The sequence below is a fragment of the Leopardus geoffroyi genome, chromosome A2 (genome assembly GCF_018350155.1).
Source record: "Leopardus geoffroyi isolate Oge1 chromosome A2, O.geoffroyi_Oge1_pat1.0, whole genome shotgun sequence".
Lineage (NCBI taxonomy): Eukaryota > Metazoa > Chordata > Mammalia > Carnivora > Felidae > Leopardus > Leopardus geoffroyi.
Genome location: NC_059331.1, coordinates 23922428 through 23935925, shown reverse-complemented (window position 1 = coordinate 23935925; position 13498 = coordinate 23922428). Strand labels below are relative to the sequence as shown.

At 41.0% G+C, this 13498-nt stretch overlaps 1 protein-coding gene across 16 annotated transcripts in view; it reads left to right on the top strand.

The window, feature by feature from the left end:
• Positions 1 to 13498, top strand: part of ERC2 (ELKS/RAB6-interacting/CAST family member 2) — a 937892-nt gene that overhangs the window by 759068 nt on the left and 165326 nt on the right. For 3 of the 16 annotated variants that reach the window (XR_006715877.1, XR_006715878.1, XM_045493243.1), the window contains exon 20: positions 7723 to 7788. The exons of the other annotated variants lie outside the window; for them this stretch is intronic. Coding sequence is in view for 1 of the 3 variants with exons in the window: in XM_045493243.1 (XP_045349199.1) it covers positions 7723 to 7749 (27 nt within the window). In the remaining 2 variants the exon portion in view is untranslated. The remainder of the gene's footprint in view (positions 1 to 7722; positions 7789 to 13498) is intronic. 16 annotated transcript variants of the gene reach the window in all.

Sequence of the window (13498 nt, the reverse complement as noted above, 5' to 3'; positions counted from 1 at the left end):
ATCAGGTTTTTTACTTTGCAGACCTAATTTCATGGCCCACTTCTTGGACAAAGTGTTGGGTTTTGGTTTCATATAGGGATGAAGCCTTCAAATTCAAAACCCTATGAAGAAGACTCTTGTTGGGCTGATGTTTATTGGTTGGGAGAAGGGTTCAGAGATTACAGCCATTCCCACTCTTGGGCTGGTCCCATCACAGAGCCAAAGATACCCTGGGATGCATTTTGAAATAAATTTCGTGAGCCACTTGTCTCTTCTTTTTAGAAATTAAAAACTGAGGTATAACACACTTAACATTATATTTGTTTGGGGCGTATAACATAATGATTTGATATAGGTATGTATTGTGAAGTGATTAGCACAGTAAGTTTAGTCAACATCCACCACCACACATATTTTTTTTCACAAATTCTTTTTTTTCTTGTGATTATTTGCCTCTTTGCTGGTACTCCTTTTATCACCAGTGGATTGGAAGATGCTGTTTAAAACCCAACAGGTTTTTTCAAGTAGATGAAATAGAAAGATGGCTCAGATGTCACTTTTTTCTTTATCCCTCAAAGACAATGAAAAATCCCCAAAGCTACTGAAACACAAGTCAGGAGGAATGTGTGGTTTCTCACCATTGGGACATAAAGGTGGCGGCTTATGTGTTTGCTTGTTTTTAAGAGCAGAAGCTCTAGAATGACCCTGCCAGGGTCTCTGTGAGGCCACAGGTAAAAAGGGACATGAGGACAAACCTCTGCACCATTGCTGGGAGAGCATTTAACGGCTCCTTCCTCCTCCAGCAGTTGTGAGCTCACCCAACCATCACAAGCCACAGGAGAGCAAGGGAGGCAGGGTGACAGCCCCTGGGAAGCTAGCTTTGCAGATGAGCAGGTTGTCACCAATGCTCTTTAATCTGGGTGTGATGTTAATTCCTGACATGTAAGCACATGAGGGCACGATTTGGTAAACCTTGCCAGGCAGTGTCTTCACGCCTGGGAAAAAGGCAGAGCTGCTTAATGCGGCAGGATCCTCCTGTTAGAAAAGGATTTTTCCTTACAGAAGATTTGAGCCTGTGGAAGATTTCAGTCTTACTCTATTTGGGGTAAAGTTTTCATCCCCCCTTTTACTGATTCCTCTTAGTTTTAAATCTTGTTTGCAGTATTAGGATTTCATTAAAAGATTTGTTGCAGTATCCTTTGAGTCAACAGGGGTTTTCAGACACAGCCTGCACTCCCCAGCTTGTAGATGTAACTCATCTTGGCAACATTGGAGGGTTGATTCCTTTTCAACTTGCTGCTTTAATCCAGTCACATTTGTCTAAGAGGCAGCCCTTAGGCTCCCCCATTGAAAGGAGGTGGCCAACCTTGAAATGTCTGGAAGCCGGGAAATCCATTTTCTGTTGCTAAACACCATTGCTTCTCTTTTTTTCTTGAACTGATGTCATAAGGATCACGTTTGACTTACACACACCAGGCACTTGCAGTACCCTGAAGATAAGGGAACAGCAGAGGAAGGAGAATTGGAAACATCTTTTAAACTTATAGGGCACACGCACACATTCTGAAAACTACCTTACTTATACCACAATAGCACTTTAAAAATTGTTTCAGCATCCCTATATGAATGAATGATCTGATTAGCCTCCAGCTGTGAACACCCCCTGAGATGCTAAAATGTGTACGGATGGTTTTATACACTATCAGGTCCTTTTCACACCTACCCTTTGGCCTTTGGCCTTAGTGCAATGTCAAATAATTTGTTGCAACAGTAGTAAACTTATCAGATGCTAACAACAGGGATGGTGTGCCTAGTTATATTTGTATATATTTGTAACATCTACAAAGTGGTTTAATTTACATTCTCCAATTTAATTCAGTCGGCACCCTGTGAAGTGTCAGGGTCAGGATATGATCCCATTTTCTTTTTGAGGCAGCTGAAGAAATGACGAGTCAAGAAACTAGGGGATTTGGTTGCCCACTAGCCAGAAAATAGCAGAACAGAATCGTGTTAAAAACACAGTTTTCACTGTATTTAACAAAGCCAAGTGTTAATGACTGATGGATGAGGGAGCAAATATAAAGCCTGTCTCCACCCTCACCCCTTTTTTATGACTATCTGGCAGTGGCTCAGCTTTTAACAGATGTTGACTTTGGGCTCTGAAACAATATTGTTGGCCAATGTAGAGCCTTCCAGTATTTCCATCTACAGCTGGGTATCTTGCATCTTTCAGCTGAGAGATCTGGTGCCATGTACAAAAGACTGATTTGTCAGAATTACTTTTGCTTGAAGGAAATAGAAAACTAGTTTCTTCAGGTTGCCCCACAATGAAGCCTCCCCCCTCCCCCGCCAAATCAAGAAAATGCCTGAAGATACTTCATTAGAAGTGAAGGAGAAAGCCAACCACTGCCCCTCGCCAAATTCTGTAATGTTTTTTGATGGCTTAGCAAAGGACTCAGATGGTTGCCCTCCTCAGGGTATCCCTGTGAGTTGAACTTGCTGAGAAGAACCACCCCAGACAGCACAGGCTTCTAGTCTCTGCCTCTCCCTTGAGGAATACCCTGGTGTGTCTTTTAAAGTACTAACCTCTCCTGTCAAGTTCCTGCTCAGCCAGTGACAGTCAGCTTTCACCAACTGGGGTTGGAAGAATAAACCAGGAAAGTGGCTGGTGTAGTGCAAAGGAGGAAGGAGCCATTCTTAGGAGAAACAAGTAAACACAATCTTGGCAACTCTAAGGAACTCTGGAATCTAGGCAGCCTTCTGTCTCAGAGGAGTTGAGTCATTCAGAAAAGAAAGAGACTGATCCTATATACTTACTCATTTGGAAATAATTTGTTAAATTCCCACATCTGAGACATTGTGAGACCATATGAAGTGAGTGAAGGCTCTCCTTTTCCCCTTAGGGACCTTGAAATTTGTTGGGGTGCTGCTGATATAAGCCCATTTAAGGGACAGGTACTGTGTGCATGTGAGGTTCTCTTTCTTTGAAGAACCAGAGAGACCATATATCTAAGTTGTGCCATCCCACTCCAACCAGGACCTTCAATAGCTCGCAAAGAGGGCAGTACAAAGTCCAAAGTACTTCAGAGCTGAGAAAAGCAGAACCAACAAATGGCTTTGGGGTCAACATGAGCTCTTCTTTCTGTGGCTTCAGAGTTCACATGTCAGAAGGGTATACCTTTGTGGTCAGACAGACTGGAATTTGACCCTGGCTCCACAGCTCCTAGCCAGGTGTCCTGTGGTGAGCTACCTGATCTTTTTTCCTGAGACTTCCTTTCCATATCTGCACGAAGCCTCCCCAAGCCTATGTCATGGGGCTGTGGGGAGACTCAGTGAGGAAACACAGAAAGCGGCCTTGCTCAAACCTTGCACAGGTGCTAATACCTGCGGGCTCATTTCTAGTCCCAGTCGGAAATAAGCTAACATTTATATTGTAACAGGGCACAAAGAAGGTATCTGAACCTAGATAGGACTGTCTTCTTCTTTGGGGTCTGCAAAGGTAACAGATACAGGCTATAACAAATACAGATCATGTAAGCGTTTACAGGCATTCCTGACCTCATCGCCTGAATAGAGACATCCATCCATAGGCAGGGAAGGTGAGAGGCATGGATGGGAGGTCTCCAGAGAGAAGATGTGGACTTGACCCTGAGAGTAAACTTACTCGTGCTCTGACAAGGCTAGGTCCAGATTCATACCCATAGGTTTCCTTTACACATGTGTTTGTCTTCCCTGGCTCTGGCCAAGCCCATAGTTGGAAATGCCAAGAAGAGTTGCTTTGGTTGAACCCAGACACAGGGCACATCATAAATCCCATACTCTAGTCCTGCTTCCAGGACTTGTGCAGCCAAAGTTTGCAGAATCCTTGGGCTTGATGTTTCCAGAAAGTTCAGAGAAGGCATGTACTGAAGTAGGGTAGGGATAGGTCTGGTGACTGTATACACCAGACCCTGTTAGAATCAGGACAATCTCTTTGCATCCCTTCCCTCAAGAGAGCCAAGGTGAACTTTCTGGCAGAGACAGCTAGCTGAATTCTCACAGAGGCAGTGGGCTGATTTAAAAGTGATGCTTCCATAATTTTACTCTCATTTTCAGTTAGGACAGGTGTGACAGTAAGGTCCCCTTTAGGGACCTAGTCCTCCAAGTTCAAGAAAAAAAAGCTAACTGTTAATTCTAATTGCAGGTGTTTTTGAAAAACTATTCAGTGATAAGCTAGGGCTTGCCTGCTGGTTGTAGCCAATACTTGAAAATAGAGACCAACTAAAAGTTTACACTGGGCCATTTATCACGTCATATTATAGAGTTCCTTCCCAGAGCTTCTTTGTTGGGGCTAACAAATGCCTCCCCCCCCCCCAGCAAAAGGAAGTCACCTGTCTTGTCAATGATGGCTCGTTCCTTCGTCCTTAGATCTTGTCGTCAACATAGCCCTGTGAGCGGCCCATCCAGTGAGGAATTTTGTTTTATCTTAGTATTTAGAGAATCCCATTAGGGCCCAGCATCTGGCACTGCAGGATTTCCATCGAGACCCCATATAATCTCTGGAGCTATAGATTCATCCTGAGGTTATTTGATAGCTAAGCCTCCCAGCTCTTCCAAATTTGCTGTGTTTTATGATCACTGTGCTCTGGTCTGTAGCCCACCTTGGATATTCCCATCCCCAGATGCTGTGGAAAAAAGTACACAGAGGACTGATGGAATAGAGGCTTTCTTCCCATCCAGATATTTTGGCAGCTCCTGGCATAGCAATCACTCAAGAAGGACACGCGAGAGAGCAAACACCAGGCGACATCCAGAAAAGCCAATGCGAAGTAGATTTGGAAACAGAGAAACAAGGAAACAGACTCTCCCAGACCTGATAGATGCATTTTGAAAGTCCCAAGAATTTCTAAATAACTTGGCATGAAGTTAGGGTTCAAGTGACATTTATCTGTTTCTTATTTTTTGGCTCCCAAATTTACATTTCTGTGCAGTAAGGTTGCTGAACAAATTAATATTTGCATACAAAGATGTAGGCAGTGCAGGAGTCAGACAGCTGTGAACGTTTGGAAATACTTGGAGCTCCCCCTCTGATTAGCTCCTGCATTTTTGTTTTTTATTCCCCAAGCGGACACTCACTCTGACCCAGATCACTTGGTGATTAGGGTCAATTCATGTTTAAGCTTTGAAGATTAGAGAGACCAGAAATGGCCACCACCTCCCCTTCTATTTTCAGTTAAAAACTTTCAACTTTAAAAACAAAAAAACCTGAAAAAAATGCATAATATTCTGAGTTCACTAAAGGAATTTATCCACATTTCTGCCATGTTAAATGTTAGCAAAGTTTATATTGGACTGTCATATTTCTTTACTTTATTCACCAGCATACAAGACGTCGATCTCAACATCTGGTTTTTAATAACCCTGGACATCTGGGAGCTCCTTTTTATTCCTATGGTGGACGAGGCACAGTAGTGATATTGGCAGTGTATATTTTCAACCTACAACTCCTGTCTGTTTCAATCATAATTAATTACCACTTTTTAATATATTTAATTTGCTAAAAGTGATTTGCATTAGACCACATTTCACTGTTAAGAAAATAGTGGTAGATTTTGGTGGCAGTGGCTTTCCTTTTTTCTTTCTTCTTTAAAATGTAAAACCCTCCATGAATGGATTTGAAACAAACTAAATGTATACATGTTTGGGGTTTTAAATGCAAAATGAAATAAACTTCCCTGCAAGGAAAGTGATTTTACAGTCATTTAGACTAAGCGGTCAACAGGGGCTGTGGGCTGCATTTTAAGGAAACCTCCTATTTTGTTTTGTGACTGACAAATCATAGCATCGCTCTGTGCCTAGAGTTTCCCTATGGCAGTGACTTTGGGGCTCAAAAATGTTATAATGAATGCTAGGGCTTCCATCCAGAGAAATATACTTACACACATACCCACAACATTCTTCTTTGAATTTCAAGGAGTGGCTAGACCCCTTGAAACCCATTTGTGGATGCCTGGGGGTCCCTTGACTTGACTTTCCTTCTTCATTAGCATAAAAAGGGACATCAACTTTGCTTTTCTACCGGAACCGGGAGGAAGTTTGATGAATATAAAAATAGTATTTCTCAAGTTATGTAGGGAAAAGAGAAGTTTATTGCCAGGAGCAATTGCTAGATTGTGTAGTGATTAATAAGCACAGAGAAATTTTACAAGAGAAGACCCAGCTAAAATGATCAGTTGTACCTTATTTTTTTTTTTTTTTTTTTTTTTTTTTTTGCCAGAATATCCCTATCTAAACTGTCAGTGCAAGTTCACACTGAGTTGTCCAATTCAGACTCTGTGCAAATCACTTGATAGACTCAAATCAGTCAGGGATTGTTAACCCTTTATGGGACATAGATCCCCTTGGGAATCTGGTAAACCCTGGCCCTCTTCTCAGAATATTTTTAAATGCATAAAATAAAATACATAGAAATACAAAGAAAACAAATTATATGAAAACTCACTTCAAAGGCCACAGATCTGAATGTTTGAGTTGATGAAAATCACCTTAGCCTGTTGGCAAGATTAGACTGAACTATATTGCTGTTTTTCTAGGTCAAAAATGGTGAAATATTGGCATTTTTATATGATTCAAACAAATATTACAACAACTTATGCAATAAGAGTCCAAATGGTGAGAAAATGATCCAAGTTATTTTTTTTCCTGTTCCTAGTTTTCAAAACAAAGAAGCAAATCATGGCAAAACCTGATTTCATTGGGGATTTATTAAAGGACACAGCTCCCAAATTATGTGTGAGACCAAGATATGAACCACTCAGTCTTCTACACTTTGTTTCAGTCCTGCAGTAAAAAGTGAGAATTCTTGTTCAAAACATACCTTGGAATGGTAGATTTACTTCTGTCTCCAAAGATTCAATTTTTCTGCCTATTGGCCACTTCACTAAGTGAGGAAAGTGGCCAGAGCCATTCTGGAAACATTTTCAACAACAAGAATTCAGACCAAATAAGTTTCAGTTTATCCACAGTTGAGCACAATTCTTAAGTTAAACAAAACTCTCTTTCTACAAGCATTCTACTGAATTGAAAGTTTACTCTCTTCTCTTTGAAACTTATTTGATTGCAAATGTATAATCATTCCATGCAAATGTATAATCATTCCATGGCGTGTACATCCTCTTTTATGCTGAGAGCAAACAGAACCTGACAAATCAAGAAGATCACAGCATGTTTGAGCCTTTGTGAAATAACCAACGTGAATTATTGCATGCTACAAAAGTTTGTTCCACCCAAGGAGATGGAGTTTTGTTTTTTTTTTTTAATTCTTCTTCAGCCTTTATTGATACTCTAAGCTTAAGAGAAATTAAGGGTATTTGATTACTATAATTACTTCTCTGCTTACTTAAAAGGTTTAATCTACTCCTTAGGCATATGCAATTCAGATTGCATGCTTTCCAAAAATATAATCATCTGCTAATGTAGACTAATTTTAATCTTCTAATCCAATCTTGACACAGAGTCAGAACTGGGTGGGTGGAATGTTTTGTGTGGGGGTTGCCATAGATACAAAACTGAGTTATGTATTTGACAAGTCAGTGATGTGGAACTTAAGTTACTATAGATTTTTTTTTCCTCACTCTTTAAGATTAAAAAACAAAGTGAAGATCAGTGTGCCTTTCCAGTGCATCACGGTGTAACTAACCTTCTCTTCTTTCATTCCGGTGCTCCCCTCCTCTCCGTGCACCTCCCTACCCGGGCCGGCCACAGGATGACGAGGAGGGCATATGGGCATAGCCGGGCCTGTAAACCAAAGTTCCAGTTTTGTTTTGAGGGGTGAGAAACCATCTTTTATATCATTTTTCTTTTAAAAATTGCATTCTGGTGTTGTATTGTATGTGTGTTCAATTGTGTTCGCTGATGTTTGTGACTGTGCCCTGCTTCTGTGTTCTGTGACCACCTCCAAGAGACCTCTCCTTCCTACTACCCCTCCCCACAACCACATTATTGCTCTGCCGTGTTGGGGCCGGGTTGAGCACGATTCAAATGTTTCTGTGTTATTTAAGACATAAACTATGCCCTTGCTAGGATTTATACACACTTTTTAAGGCATGATTGTGGACTCAGAAATTGTCACTATTCTCCAGTAGCGGTTTTCAGCCAACTGCTTGCTTTTACCAGATATACCAGTGTGGTGTTGTGACTCTCATGTCCTGGTTCTGTCACATGTTTGGCAAGGAAAATAAAACTGTATACCTTCATGGAGCTGAAACTGTCATCTCTAAGAAGCCCATTTGATGGATTGTACTATCTCTTCTATGGCAGTTTTGAAGAAAACACAAGGATCAAGGCATAGTGATGGTGAATGGGTAACTGTATCTCTTTAAATGAATTAGAATAGAAATCTCAGTATTGGCAGGTTAGTGGCCTTATATCTGTTGCTTTTTTTTTTTTTAACAATTGTGCTTCTATGGAACTTATAAATTATAAATTTTGCACATTGCATTTTTTTTCAGAGGGTCTGCTCTTTTAAAGGATGATTTTTAGCCATTAACAACCTACCTTTTATTTCTGTATTATCTGCATTATAATTGAACAGTGGCACATGTAATTGCCACATGGTTATAAATGGAACATTGAATCCTAGAGCCTTGCTGCCACGAATCACACCTCTGCAGGATACTGCAGGTTGTTTAACAAGTCATTAACTCCCCAGAGTTGAATACCTATGGTTCCATAGAATATGCTGTTGAACTGATGATACTGTATATGACATTTTGTTCAGAACAAGGAATGTGGTCAATTGTGTGCCATGGTGATTTTGTGTGGTCAAAAAGAACTCAATATGTGGTTCTTTTTCTGGGACAAATGTGAAATGTCACAAATGTCTGTGATTAGAGAGGCAGTTCTGGGGGTAACTTAGCAGATATGCCCTTTCCCAAGTCTCGCCTTCATATTACATGGTAGCGGTGCTTCGGGCGAATTTTAAAACAATAACTGGTATCGTTTATGTTTTGTCCGTAAGTGACAGTTTTGTTGGTGTGTTTCACTGCTTAGTCAAACCTGTTGCAGGTCCCACCGGTGATTCAGATGGCTCTCTCTGATGCTGTGTGGGAATACACGGTGGCAGATTTTCAAATACAACATCTTTCTGCGTAGTAAAGATGTAACACCTCCTGGATCCATTTGCTGCGAGTAGAATCTGTTTCTTGGTCACATCAGACTATCTATCACTCCTCTTCCTGCTTTCCTGGGTAAAGGGGAAAACAGCACTGGAATTAACTCTTCCAGATACAGAGTGTTTCCAGAGGGAAGCTTGTCAGTGTGAAGAGGTGGGGAAACCAGAAAAATTCCTAAGGTCCTATCTTAAAGACTCTCTCCCTATGTAGGAAAAACTTTAAGGGAAACATCACATTTACTTATGCAGAAAAGTTAATGCATGTGTCAACTGACCTACAATAACATTAAATAAGGAATAAAGGTTTTACAAGGTTAAAAAGCAAACGTGTGAAACCTGCCCACAGTGTGCATGGAACAGGTGGGCAAAGGAAGGTTCTATGAGTTTGGGGTGGCCTTGAGAAGAAAGAGTAAGTCCTACTTGGGGCTCTTCCATGAAGCTCTTTCTTCTGCCATCATAAGTGCTGGGGTGCTGGGCTGTATTTGTGTCTCCTCCTGAATAGTAAAGATTTTATTGCTTTTTCACAAGATTCATGACATCCACCCTGCCATCCCCTAAGATAGGGCCCAAGTTGTCATCCTCAGGGTGGAACTGGGGCCAAGGCTCATAGAAAACCTTGCTTTGCTCAAGCCAAATGGAGACAACAGTGTTAAGCCCCTACCCCCTTTATTCTTTCATGAATTTCCCAAGCACCATGTACCCCAGAAAACAAATGTCTTCTGAAAATTAGTCAATATATAATCCTACTTTAATATGTTATAATAAATTTTATAGACTTCTGAGGAAAACTACTTATCTTTCTTTATGACTCCTTTAAACAAGTTTGCTCAGATATCCTCAGGCTTTTAAAACCATATCTTAAGGATTTAAATAATGAGATACTGGGGGAGCCTTCCATTTTCGAACAGCCGTTGCATGTTTTGAGTCATATTATAATCTGTGGGGCCTAAGGAGACATTAAATTTATAACTAAAGATGGATAATAGTGGCACATTAAAAATTAACTGTTTTGAATATTTTGATTTATGGCCCTTATAAAAGAAATATTACAAGAAGTTATTTTACTAGCCATCAGTAATATGCTCAGAATAGCATCAGAAGTTTCTGACTTGAATCTGGTGTTTGGTGCTGAAATGAATCATAATTTGGGAAAAGTCGCTCCAAATATTGCAACAAATTGGAATTAACATAACAGCCCTGACAGCTCCTCCTTTTTTTGCCACTTCCAGACACTAGCCCAGGCATGATTTATTTGTCTCACTGTGATCATTCAAGGGTGGTGTTTTCTGAGAGCAAAGTGAACTGGAGAAAGTTTCTTTTCTAAAGGGTTTCGACAGCCCCTAGAGTCAGGCTTTCCCCCTATAAACCTCATCCTCCAGCCCAGCCTTATCAGCATGTGACCTATATAGTCCACAGAACCCCAACCTTAGGACTCCACTCTTGCTTTAACGCTCTGCTGTCACTGTCGTTCTTAATCATTTTTTATTTTGCACTGGGTTGTACAAATTATGTAATTGCTGCAGCTTGGATCCAAAATATATTCCTATATTCTGCCTCCAACTTCTCTCTACCCTCCCTGCTGGCTCCTCCCCACTCCTACTTCTCTTATGCCTAAAATTTACCTTTGGCTTGCCTTATTTTGTGGTTTTCTTGCAGAGACTCCATAGGATACCCTCATGGGCATCCCTGTAATTGTGTTCAATCATTGTCCTCTCGCCCCCTACTTTTGATTGTGAAAACGTGCTCCTGGAGCCCTTACTGCATTTTCTATCTTGCTTTGCAAGACAGAAAAAGCAGCTGCTTAATTCTTCATTACTTTCCTTCAGGAAAATCCACTTGATGTGGCAATCATTTATGTCAGCAAATAACTCTTCATTTCTACTGAATGGAAGTACTTTCCTTGGACCTCCAAGAGGCCCTTTGTTTCATGAACATTCAATGAGGTGGGGCAACAAGGGACCAAATCTAGGCACCTTATGAGATCTAGTGCCACACCTGCCTTGACATTTGAATGTTTGAGCTTTTACTATGAACTCTCATAATTGAGCAGACATAGAACACAAGATCACATTTATTTCTTAGACCACTGAGAAAGGAAGAAGTCTTTTTAGATTGAAAACATATGTAAATTTTTAGGACCTGATTCATAAAAATACAGATGTGGGCATTAACAAGTTTTGGCAAAGGGCCATGATGCTGGTAGGTGCATCCTGTTCAAAATGAAGAAGTGTAGTTCTGTGCCACCAGCAGATGGACACTGTTATGGTGCAAGTATGAATACAGAGTGCAAGTGTGAATCATAGAGCACTTAGACACAAAGACAGGGTTTTTTTACATGTAGAAGCAGTGCTCAGAGGCCAGTGGAACTCCCTGTCATGGCTCCTATCAGGAAGAATGAGGAAGGAGATATTTTATTATGGCTGGAAAGTTTATATCTTTCTTGTTTTCTCTTGGTACAAAAGGTCTAAACACTAGGTTTGTGCTTGTACTGAGGCAAGAGAAATCCAGTAGCTGGAAAAGAAGTCGTGGAAAGAGCCTTGGGTTTTCAGTTTTCATAACTGATGTTCCATTTTCTCTGCAAAGTAGAGGTTTCCTTATACCTCTTGTACAGGGATACCAACCTCTGTCTCCTACAGCTGGATATCAGATGCATCTCCTCCTTGTGCCATTTTATTTCATTTATTTATCCATTCAGTCATTTTCATACAGTCATCCATTCTTTCATCAAATGGTTAAATTCTTGGTTATATGCTAAGAAAACAATGATAGGTAAGGTAAATATGTCTGCTACCCAGTGGATCTTTCAATTAGTTGAGGGAAACAGACGACAAAGAATTACATGTGAATGGAAACTTTATACATTTGATTGTTGCTTTGATGGAAACCAGGAAGATACTGAAATTAACAAGAGGAAGCTACTTGGTTAATCTACTTCAGAAAGGATTTCAGCAAGCATCTCTCCAAGGAAGTGAGTTTTATGCAAAGCCTTGAAAGGAGGAGAGTCAGCAGCATCCGTGCCAAGATGTGTGTTTGGGAGGTGGTCCTAGGCAGGCATGCAAATGGCAGAGGGTGAGAAAGGGTTTTATGGGCTGAAGAAGCTTGAAGACCATAACCCAGGATAGAAAATTAAGACAATGAGATGAATATGAAGAAGTGGGAAGGGGCCAGATAAGGTAAACCCTTTTTAGGCCAATGTAGAGAGTTTGGGTTTTAGCCTAAGAAAAATGAAAACATGAGAAGAAAATTAGAGGATCTTAAGCAGGAACATGGCATGATTCAATTTATACTGTAGAACAAGCCTGACTGTGGTGTAGAGGATGAACTATCATGGCAGGAAGAGCAGAAGTAGGGGTTCTTCCATCATTTGTGAGAGAACTTGATGGTGCTGACCCAGGGGAGCAGTGGAAGAGATGATACCCAGCAGGGACAAGTGGATAAATTGGAGATGAGAGTAGGAAGGGAAGCCAGCAGGACTTTGATGGACAGGTAAGACAAAAAACTAAATTGAGAACACCTCCAAATTTCTACCTTGGGCGTCAAAGCTGGGGCAGGCCATTGTTGAAGGTTGGGGGGTTGAGTAGGAGTCCTGTTCTGTTCTGTTTTCCCTAGGCATCCAGTCAGATAGGCCAGAGGAAAAGCAGACTTTTGACCTCCCTCTTTTCTATTTTCCTACATATCAGCATGGGGATCTTTGGCCTCCCATTGCAGTGCCACACAGACTGTCAAGTTTAAAGAATAGCTGAAGTCCACCCTCAAGAGTTTGTAGCTCCTCTGACTCTCAAAAAAAGGAAGAACTTGAGTATCAAAGATTGCAAAGAAAACTCAGCCGTCATATAATAGGGAGACATTTGAGGCATAGTGGTCTACAGAAAATCAAGCTCCTGAAGTTGCAGAAGGATGAAAAGAACCTACAGATAGGAGTAAATGCCACTGGTGATTGTAGTCCCCCCTGAGATCCTCAGGCATCAAGAATTCTGTTAGCTGAGGCACATTTGCGAGATTTTGCCTGCTCATGAGGACAGGTTTCCCATCTTAACATTCTGAGTGTATTATTTCTAGTAGAAGAAACTTTCTATAACTTGTTTTCAGGAGTTCAGATAAGATGTAACCAGAAGTAGTTTTGAGATGTTTCAGAACGACCATGATAAAGGCTCTGCTTACTTTCAGTGCAGAATTCATTCCTGGGCAAAGTGTGATGTTTTTGCCTTATCTCTTCCCCCACTTTCTTTTTCTGCTTCTCCTTCTCCTTCTCCCTCTCCTCCCCTTCTCCTCATCTTCCTCCTCTTCATCCTCCCCCTCCTCCTCTGCTAGTCTGGAAGATATCTTGTAAAGCTGCTGTTCAGAGCTACAGCCTGTACGTCTTGCCCA